This window comes from Epinephelus moara, chromosome 5 (genome assembly GCF_006386435.1).
Source record: "Epinephelus moara isolate mb chromosome 5, YSFRI_EMoa_1.0, whole genome shotgun sequence".
NCBI classification, from domain to species: Eukaryota; Metazoa; Chordata; class Actinopteri; order Perciformes; family Serranidae; genus Epinephelus; species Epinephelus moara.
The window spans coordinates 41,807,055-41,817,688 of record NC_065510.1 but is presented as its reverse complement, the minus strand read 5'-3'; the positions used below and the strand labels follow the sequence as shown (position 1 = coordinate 41,817,688).

The 10,634-nt window shown below is 42.3% G+C and overlaps 1 protein-coding gene across 2 annotated transcripts in view; it reads left to right on the top strand.

The window, feature by feature from the left end:
- Positions 1-9,897, top strand: part of p4hb (prolyl 4-hydroxylase, beta polypeptide) — an 18,652-nt gene extending 8,755 nt beyond the window's left edge. The window contains exons 5-11 of one of the 2 annotated variants that reach the window (XM_050043616.1): positions 1,803-1,907; positions 2,046-2,171; positions 2,279-2,479; positions 2,562-2,682; positions 4,315-4,496; positions 5,455-5,555; positions 8,286-9,897. In XM_050043616.1, coding sequence (XP_049899573.1) covers positions 1,803-1,907; positions 2,046-2,171; positions 2,279-2,479; positions 2,562-2,682; positions 4,315-4,496; positions 5,455-5,555; positions 8,286-8,361 — 912 coding nt within the window. In that variant the 3' untranslated portion in view covers positions 8,362-9,897. Of the gene's footprint in view, positions 1-1,802; positions 1,908-2,045; positions 2,172-2,278; positions 2,480-2,561; positions 2,683-4,314; positions 4,497-5,454; positions 5,569-8,285 lie in introns of both variants that reach the window. The other variant, XM_050043615.1, reaches the window with a different exon arrangement.
- The last annotated feature ends 737 nt before the right edge of the window (positions 9,898-10,634 follow it).

Below are 10,634 nucleotides of genomic sequence, written 5' to 3'. Positions count from 1 at the left end.
GGTGGTATGAGTCTCCCACTGAAAGTACTCTTGTGCCTGACCAGCACATGGTGGAGTGGGTGTGAGACATTGTCCAAGATAGTTCGTAGCTTAGACAGCATCCTCCTCTCTGACACCACCATTGATTCGTGTGAATCAATGTGTCATATCAACATTAGGTTAACATTATGTGTAATTACGACACAATAGCAAAATTTAAATCAACTGATCTGTAACATTTAATTCCATTCATGTAGGCAATGTGAATAGCAACATTTACTCTTCTTACTCCCATAATCAGGCCGTTGTAATTATATATGAGAGCAAGCAAGAGACACTGTGGCATGGGCCTCTGTATTTGGCGAGCAAGCTCTGAGCATGTACAGAGGTGTTTATGCTCAATGCATTGTCTGTTGCAATATGCAATAACAAAATATTGTGTTTAAACAAGAAGTCAACAACAGAAGAATGTTAACAGAAAGTAAGCTGCTTTTTTGTTAGTTTGGGGGGGGGGGTTCATCTTTTACGGCGATCTCTCATGTTCTCCCACACCCTGTGGCAAAAAGCCTCTTCTTTCCCCAGGGTGGTGGATATTTCTTTCCAAGAATTTAAGGGCAGTTGACTTTCCTTATAGTCTCTCAATAAAGAGTTGTTACTAGAGATGTCTGAACAGGTGAACCTGTGTGGCCAATCCTCCCTGTTGAACTGAAAAGCACAGCGTGTGCAGTGGACGCCTAGTAACAAAAATTCAGAGGTGCACAACAAGCGTTGCGACAGCTGTCAGAGCCTATGCACTCGACGCAGAAAGGGTGATTATGCAATTTGCTGTTGCACAAAGCTCGTGCCAGGGACGCTACAGCCAGCATGGACCAAACATAACCTGACCAACCTTCCACCAATCTTCTTTATAAACAAACATAACAAAAATTTTATATTTTGTTTAACCCCCTGCTGTTACAGGCATGACTTTTAGAAGTGGCAAAGACTTTGAAGATGTTTGCTTGCTTCCCATACCTGGGAAGTTTGATGAATCCAGCCTTGTTTAGTCTTAAAATGGCATTTAACCCTCAAAATTTGGCAAATATATTCAAGACAAGGTGCCTAAGGTTGCGGACCCCTGGTATATACTGGTTTATACAGTGTTGATTGTTTATTTCAGTACATTTTTAACAGCCATGCCTTTTCTCTTTTTTTGCTCTGGTACCTTGTGATGGGCATCATTATTTGTGACATTTTATAGGTTGCAGTGGATCTGTAGTGACATAATAATTTCATGCAGCCCAAGCTGCCTTAACAAGAAACAACGAACTCTAAATACCTCAGTCATTTTGAGTTATGGATTATCTTCTCTCATTTTGGCACAAGGCTCAGTCTCCTCACTGCCATTGTCTGGCCTCTGATCCATGTTGGTAACTTTACCCTGATACAAACACTACTGACATGTTGGCTTGTTGCCTACAGTTGGGCAAACCCTTTTAAAGCTGGGGCTCAGTCTCAATAAACAGCTGGGGTCTTTCACTTGTTTACTGCAACAGGGATTGAGGCTTAAGTTTCATCACCTTGTCAGTGCCCACATGGCTGGTGGTATGCCACCGGCCAAATGGCATTTTTCCTAGTGTATGCCAGTAAGGGTTGCTCGGTACAGCTGTACCACTGCTATTCTTAACACTTCATAAAAGTCCATTGGGGCTACTGGCTCTTTTGTCAGCAGGGGTCACCAGGGGATTTTAAAGGGGTTTGTCTGGTAAATCTATGTTGGTGTTCACAGGCAGACTGCGGGTAGATGATATTTGTATCTGAATGTTTCCATCTTTCCTTTACAGTTTGATGAAGGGCGCAATACCTTTGATGGAGAGCTGACCAAAGAAAACCTCCTGTCTTTCGTCAAGGCCAACCAGCTGCCTCTGGTCATCGAGTTCACAGAGCAGGTAATGACGGGGGCCGTGCACATCAACGTGACCATTTGATCGCTTTTCCCCACTCCCCACTACTGTCCACAGCAATAAGAAGTACAAACCCAAGTGTTATCCTCACATGTCAATCTTGTGTATTTCTGTTTTCTGCAGACCGCCCCTAAAATCTTTGGTGGAGAAATCAAGTCCCACATCCTCATGTTCCTGCCCAAAACTGCTGACGACTTCCAGGACAAAATGGACCAGTTTAAGAAAGCTGCAGAGGGATTCAAGGGTCAGGTAGGTGAACTGTTTGAAAGTCCCTGCTTGTGTACTTTCCTTTAATCTGTCAAATGTGATTGATGTGCATTCTGAACACATGACCTCTTATGTCTCCCCTGTACCAGATCCTGTTTATTTTCATCGACAGCGATGTGGATGACAACCAGCGCATCCTGGAGTTCTTCGGCCTGAAGAAAGAGGAGTGCCCCGCCATCCGCCTCATCACCCTGGAGGATGAGATGACCAAGTACAAGCCTGAGACTAATGACATCACAGCAGAGAGCATCACTAAATTCTGCAAACTGTTCACTGAGGGCAAACTCAAGGTGAGAGAGAAGGGAGTGGTTAGTTTTGGCAGCGTCATGCATGTTTCAGATATATGTGATTAATGTTGTTCTTGTCCCACAGCCCCACCTCATGAGTCAGGACATCCCTGAAGACTGGGACAAAACCCCTGTCAAGGTTTTGGTCGGCAAGAACTTCGAGGAGGTTGCTTTCGATTCCTCTAAGAACGTCTTTGTGGAATTCTGTAAGAGCATCCTCATTTCAGCAGATGTTTCTACTTATAATAACTGCATTAAAATATATTAATGCATACTGTTTGTGAGGTGGTAAAGGGGTTCACCTTTTAAAAGGGTATTTTGCAGTCAAAACTCAGTTGCTCAGATGTGGGAGATTTGGCAAAACCTCTAGCCACTAACTCTAACTCCAACACTAACTCTATCTCAGATCTTGCCTGTCCTTACTTTGCCCCGTGCTAAGCCTTTGTCAAATACCAAGAGTTGATGCTAGGGGCCCACTCACCCTCTCAACCCCCTTCTCTGCAAATTAAATTGTTACCAGACACTTAAGTTTAAAAAGAGCTGGTTAAATATAGCTGTTGGAATATGTTTTTTATAGCTATCCACATTCACACGTGCTCTATTTTTGGAGGAATTTTCCATTGCATGCTGTTAAATACGGTTTGTGGCCAGTCGTGTGCAGTGGGGTAGGCCCGTATTCCCTGACAGGTGAGGAGGTGGGGGTTTCCTAGTCTGTCAAAGGGGAGCAGGGTCATGAAGCTGAAACTGCATGTGACATTTTCTGTGTTTGCCTGCTTCCAGCTATACATTGTAGCAGAGTGTACAGATGCATGTACCTCTCTGAAATCAAACTGTAGGTGGTATAAAAGAAGTTGATGCAGCCTCCACATCTGAAAAGTGAAGCCAATGCAGAATTGCCTTAAATCTGCTTTCTTCCTAATGGCCAGCAGGGGGTGACTTCACTGGTTGCAGAAAGAAGTCAGGTTATATAGAAGTATATGAGAAAATGATTCTCCTTCTCATTTTCCCAATGAGTTTATGATCTCAGACACTAGTTTCAAGTCTTCCTCAGTTCAGCATGATGTTAATTTTGTAAGTTATGGGTTTGTTATGATTGACAGGTTGCTACCACGGCAACCTATCAATCAGGATAGAGGCATAGGTTTGTGTTTCCATGGCACTCTGTACTAGGCTTGGGTGGCATCTTCTTTTTCATACCTTCATACTGTCCTTAAATTTCACCGTGGTATAAGGTATATGATACTGGTGTGCAGCGCAGGATTTCTAAATACCCTTGTATACTGTAATACAGTGATACCACTACTACGTTTGAATAGTCATGAACTTCACCATGTTTTCATCTTAGATCTTTAACCCTCTCATGGTGTGTTTTCAGTGCATTAAAGTCAACTGTAACATTTTGGTCAGCTAAAAAAGTCTTGTTAAGCATTTGATTGTACCAAATCCCACTCCAAGGAGTCAGCTGTTCATTTTTTCCGTTAATTACATTTTGTTTTAAGCCTGTTTTTGGCCAGATAAAATTAGCATCTCAATTGATATCACAATTTACATGAATTAAGTATTCACCTATTCATTCATACATTGTCTCATGTAGTTACGCTGGTTTGAACCGGCAGGTTTTTAGAAAGTTGCAAAATAGCACATTGTAAGTAGTTGTCTGTGAATCAACTCATTGTGAATCTTTGGTTTGAAGCAGGCATTATCCAGTCTGTGAAAAAAGAGAAAAGAAAATGTATGACATGATTTTGCATTCAAGTGTCTTTACTAGTCTGTATCTAAATAAGCTAAAACCAATCCAAGTGTGTATGATTAAAGACTAAACTACTGTTGTATTCCAGATGCACCTTGGTGTGGACACTGCAAACAGCTGACTCCCATCTGGGAGAAGCTGGGAGAGAAGTATAAGGACAGTGCTGACACCATCGTGGCTAAGATGGACTCCACAGCCAATGAGATTGAGGCAGTCAAAGTCCACAGCTTCCCCACTCTTAAGTTCTTCCCTGCTGGAGATGAGCGCAAGGTGAGCATTTCCAGCTGTCTAGATAATGTTTTCTTTTCTCGTTACATTTGACCGATAAGCAGAAAGGGGTTAAAACTTTGATTGGCATCATCTCTCTTATCTTCAGGATCTTCTGTAAACATCTCCAGTTGTGCTGATAATCCTTCAATCTCCTCTCCATCTGTAATAATTGGATCTGCCCTCTCATTCATTACATGCCTTTGCAGTTGTGAGTTATATTGATCTGGGTGGTTATTTGGATCCAAAATCATTGGCCTTCCAAGTAACATTAGTGCCTCTTGATTTAGCAGTGTTAACCATGTGCAGAAACCTGACCTCGCTGGCTTCATAGGTTTCTGCACCATTATGTTGGTGTTTGGTTCGAAGAGATTCCTGCTGGATGACTTCACTCACATTGACACTCTCTGCTTAGCCTGCACCTGCCTCTCTCCAAAGTGCTCCTTTATTAACCAGCCATTCACGTGCCAGCCTTGAGTTTAGCAAACTTAAATGACTGGTGTATGCTGGGGCCACCTTTTAGGATTAGCCCATGACCCCACTTAGATGAAGCACGCAGAAGACCCAAGAATGGCTACTAAAGGATGCAGCTGTATTGGCAGCCATACTGTGCCATCTAGCACATCATTACAGCCAGATTAAAGAGCTAAAAATTTAACATGTTGCTTTGCAGATGTCCTTTGATTGTCCTATTCATGTGCAGCCTTTTTTTAGCATTCATCCCACCAGCTTGTTGCTGTGTCACTGCTCATAGATCATCTCTGGACAACTCACCAGCACCATTTGTAGACACAGTGCCAAAGTTAATTTGCTGCTTTTAAATGGCAGAGTTGGGTGTCAAAGGCTCAGTGATGTTTTTGCAATGAAAGACATGCATACATGCTTGCGTATTTAAGACTTTTTTGGGATGGGGATAGGACAGAACTTTGGTTGTTAATGAGAAATAATGTCTGTTCAACAGGTGATTGATTACAATGGGGAGAGAACACTGGAAGGCTTCACTAAGTTCTTGGAGAGCGGTGGTAAGGAGGGTGGTGCTCCTGCAGGAGACGATGATGACGATCTAGACGCAGAGGTAAGATCACCTCACCTGAGATACCCATTTACACAGTGCAGTGCAGTTATAGTACAGTTGTAGCCTGGAAAGAAGCTGTCTGAGCTTTAATGAATTTAGCTAGACTTTGAATCTGTTCAGGTCATCCTGATGTATTGGCTCCACTTATATTTTCTTTGGAGACCACAAAAAAGGAGAACCATGCTTAGGCCTGTCATGATAACTATTTTTGTTGGATGATAAATTATCCCAGAAATAACTGCGACACACTATATTATTGTCATTTTCAGGGTTCAGTATAATATTATAATAATGCAAGTACACCTTTACAAAGAGCAATTAACTTTAGATTCTTAAGAATGGTCAGATAGAGGAATTGGAATATATAAAATATTTTTAATAAGTAATTAACATCTGTTAAGAGAGTATGGATAAAATTACAGTACCATTAATAGGAGTAGCCAAAAATGACTCAGTTTGAGACTTCATTTAAAATTTGCCCATAAAAACAAAACCAAGTGATGCCTCCTGCGACTAATAGGCAAGCTTAGTGAAGCTCTGGGAACACCATAGTTTTCTTCCATAATCTGGCTGGTGTGCTGCAGTCGGGTCCCTGGGAAGGGCAGCCTGGGAGCTGGGCAGTTTTTTGGTGGATTTACGGAATGGAGGAGGATGATGTTGGAGGTAAAACAACGAACTGCTTTGATTGTTGCCAGGGGTTTGCAAGCTAACTACTATCAGAACAGTACGTCCTCTACTCTAAATGTGCAGCTGCAGGCTAGCGGTAAGCTATGCTGTGTTGTCTTTGAAGTGTTTTAGTTTTCTTTGAAATCACACAAGTAGTGGGGTGGAGAGAAATATTACAGGCATTATTAAGGTCAGCAAAGTGATTGAGTCATGTCCATATATCATATGATATGTTGATATTATTGTGACAGGCCTAATTATGCTCACAGAAAAATCTAACTTTGCATGCAGTCCTCTGTTGGATGGTGTATTGACTTTGGACAAATGTGCGCATTTACTTCACTATACTCTGATACCTAACACCAGTGGGGACATTGTCATATTGAGGAGGTGGCCATAAATTAGGGAAGATGGAGATGACAGTGACTAAAACAAGATCAACAGGTGCCACATTTGAAAGAGAAATTGCAGCATGAAGATTTAGAGACTGGTTGTTCTCATCTTTGAGTTGTTTCCTGAATAATTAGTGTTAAGGGAATGGTTTTATCATTAACTTAAGTTGTTGCAGTAAAGCAAAACAGTTAGAACTGAAAGTCAAGACATTATATTCAGGTGCATGTATGTCTCATAGCCCCAGCGTCTCTCGAGGCATATTTGGCGCCATGTCTGAAGCTTCCCAAAATAGTGTCTTAGTGTCTCATCAGGGTTTTAGGCCGTAACCTTAGAACTGACCCACTTGGCTTTTTGGTGGGGAGGGGGGCGGTAGCATAACTAAGCAAAAGAAAGCATTATAAGGTCTCAGGATTAGCTATTTAAAAAAAAAAAAAAATGCTGTTTTTAGAAAACAGCCAAAAATATCATGTTTCCTAAGCTTCCTCCAGATGCAAAGTGTTGAGATGGACAATTGACCGATTTGTTGGAAATACTTGCCACCATCTTTTGGTTAAAGATGTAGAGGATACATGCAAGCTCTCTATACATTCCTTGCTGCATCTAGCACCCATTATTATATCCTCTTTACAAGCAGCTTTCCACTCCATTATTGCCACCACGCCCCCTTCTCAGAAGTCTAATTCCAGCCCAGATGAGTGCTGTGGGCTAATGCCTTCTGCAGCTGTCGTGGCTGCTTTACTGGCCTGTGCCCTGACACCTGATAAAAGCAGCACGTGCCCCACAGTCACCATTGGGGTCTTCCTGTATCTGACCTAGCTCTTCCCCCACCTGTCCTCAGACTAGACATGAAGGAATGGATGAGCAAAACGAAGATGTCATCTATAGGCTGTACATATATCTGTGGACAGTGCTAAGTATACGTTCTGCTGAGTGACGAATGAGTTGATTTGTAGGGCTGTAGTTATCCAAAGAAAATCTTGGCCATACCTACTCTTCAACCCGTTAGTTGGTGATTGGTGGGAAAAAATCTGCATGTTATCTCTAGATAAACTATATCACCAACAGTGCGTTTTTTTATTTTTATTTTTTTCCAATATCCACGTGCCGCTGTTAGACGTGGCCAGAGGCATTATGTTTTTGGGTTGTCCATCCGTACATACCATTCTTGCAATATTTAATTTCCTAAATTTTGGCACAAACGTCCACTTGGACTCGATGATGAACTGATTAGATTTCTGTGGTCAGAGGTCAAGGTCAGTGTGACCTTGCATCTATCATTCTCATGAAAGCAATATCTCAAGAACACCTTGGTGTTATTTTTTCACATTTGGCACAAACATTCATTTTGACTCAAAAATGAACTGATAAGAATTTTGTGGTCAAAGGTCAAGGCCACTGTGACCTCATAAAATCTGTTGTAACTTGTAACTCAGGGATTTCACAGGATTGGTCCCAAGCTACAATTAAAAACATTATTATGCAGCCATTATTGCAGCCTTGTAGAGTATGTCTGAGAATTCTGTTGGAGGTTTGTTTTCTTAATTTAACATCTTGTGGAGCTTGCAGGTCTAGTTTTATTGGGAATTCACTATAAAGTATGCTTGGCAGATTTGAGAGATTACGTCTTAATCAACGACCCTTTTGTCCTCTGCTCTCCAGGATTTGGATGATGTGAATGAAGATCAGGATGAGGACTCTGATGGTGAGGACGATGATGGACATGATGAGTTGTAAGACCTGGCAGAGGAGAGAGAGAGAGGAGACGAGTCCCGCCCCAACCCCTTCCAACCAGTCACCACCACCACCTTCACTTCCTTGTGGACTTTCCCTTTCCTGTGAACATTAATATTTCCCCTTTAACTGCCTCTCAGTCAGTCAGCCGGCCCGCTGTCCAGCCCGCCACTCAGTCAGTCCATCAGTGGCGTGGCAGGGCATTTCTTGCCAGCTACATCTCCAACCTCACAACTTCTGGCCAGACTCGTCTTGTCCCACCCGGGGGGACTCTGTGGAACAGCGCACCACCTCTATGGAAGACCTCAATGCCTTCTCTACAAAGCTCCACATCAGCTGTTTGCCTTGTATATTTTAAACCAAATGTTAAAATGGCATCGAGATCCAGTTTGCAAAATGTTTGTTTTTTCCTGTTGAATTAGCTCCCCTCCTCTTTAAAAAAAACAAAAACAAACCCTTGCCATTGTTTAATGTGGGTACGAGCTAAATGAGTGTTGTAACCTGTATTTGTAGGTAAGGGGGGGTGCCAATGTTCTTTTCCCTCAGATGGAAATCCAGAGGACCTGAGTTTGTGTTGTGGTTTTGTAAGGACTGATCTCTCAGGGGACAAGGGGCCATCCTATAGACGTGTTTATTTTGCAAGGTCTTCACTAATATAAACCCCACAGAGCTTCTCCAGTGTAGCACAAAGCCCCCCAATCTGTAGCTCAGACCAATAGTTTTTTTTCTTTTGGTGGGGGGTAGTCTACTTTTTCTTCATTCCTAAATAATTTCTCTGTTCAGTCTCCTTATTTCGGCACGGCTACTGACTATTTTCTAAAAGGAACAAAGGTTAATGTTTTGGGGAAAATCTTATTTTATTTAATTGCTTTCACTATGAGGTTTTGTTTTGTTTTTTAAATTTAGGACTTGTCATTTAACTGATGTACCATTGTGCCCAGCTGTAGCCAGTTGGCCCTGTTGGGGCAGAGTTGGCCCTTGGACACACTCTCAGACCTGGGATTGTTTTTGGAGCCAGTTCTGATAGGTCGCACTGCATCCATGCCTAATCGGAGATTCACTGTGGTTACTTAAGCAGACAGAGATTGGTACAGTTTACTGGTCAGGTTGGTCTGAGAGAAGTGTCTATTATATCTGAAGTGGGAGGGAACAATTGCACAGCCCCACCCCTCACCCATACTGTACCTCCTGCATCCCTTTTGGCTCTACCCAACACCCTTGTTGCCACACGTGTGTGTGTGTGTGTGTGTGTGTGTGTGAGAGAGAGTGTGGGTGTGAGAGAGTGCATAGTGTGCTGTGTGACTGGTGTATAAATTGCTGTGTGAGTTGAATGAGTAGTTCATAATTTCTGGTCATCCATGAACAGGAGAATGAATGTACCGTGTGTTGATTGGCAGGGAGAGGAGGCTTGAGTAGAGCAAGGTGATGGGTTTGACAGCTACAGTGGTGGGGGAAACTTAACAAAGCATTCCATCATATCCAAATTGATGTGGAAAACATGAAATGGTGGCCAATAAACAAAAAAATTGAAAAAAAAAACACATTTGTCTTCATTTTTCTGTTTTGCTGTTGTTGAAGTGCACCTCCAGTGACAACTGTATTGTGCCACACATGAACCTTGATGTATAGAAATAGATTGATTATATTTCTGTGGGTAAATACATACATAGTTGCTATTTAAAATATGTAAGGATGGGCTGTTCTGCAGGGATAGAGCTTCTCCATAGTTTTTTAGTATATAACATGTCAGGGAATACTCTCAATGCCCATTACAAGATCCATGAGCCCAGTATGACATCATCAAAACTGCTTGTTTTGTTGGCAAAATAGAAGATATTTTGCAGATATAATATATCAAGGTCTAGTTATGAGCACTTTACTCTGAGAATATGTTGTCAAAGGACACATAACCCCTAAACAGCGGCTCTGATTAACATCCCTCAGGTATTTCTCCCTCACTGATCTTCGTAGGAGACAAGAGAGATTGAAAATAGTGTCACCCTATCAGCTGCTGCTTTATTTATGGGAAAGCTGGCGGTGATGCGTTCAGGTACATCACCACTGGCTCGACCGTTTTCAGTGGCCCCCCATAAGCCATCCCTCTGTTTAAGGAGGTTCGAGACAGGTTATCCCAGCTTTTTAGCTGCCGCACCGCCACTAGTTGCTCTCCCTGACCCAGTTTTACAGGGAATGGGGATGCAACTGCACGATAAGACAATGGATGGATGTGTTCATGGGCATCAAGGAGGTGAATATATCCTCCTCGGAGAAGATAG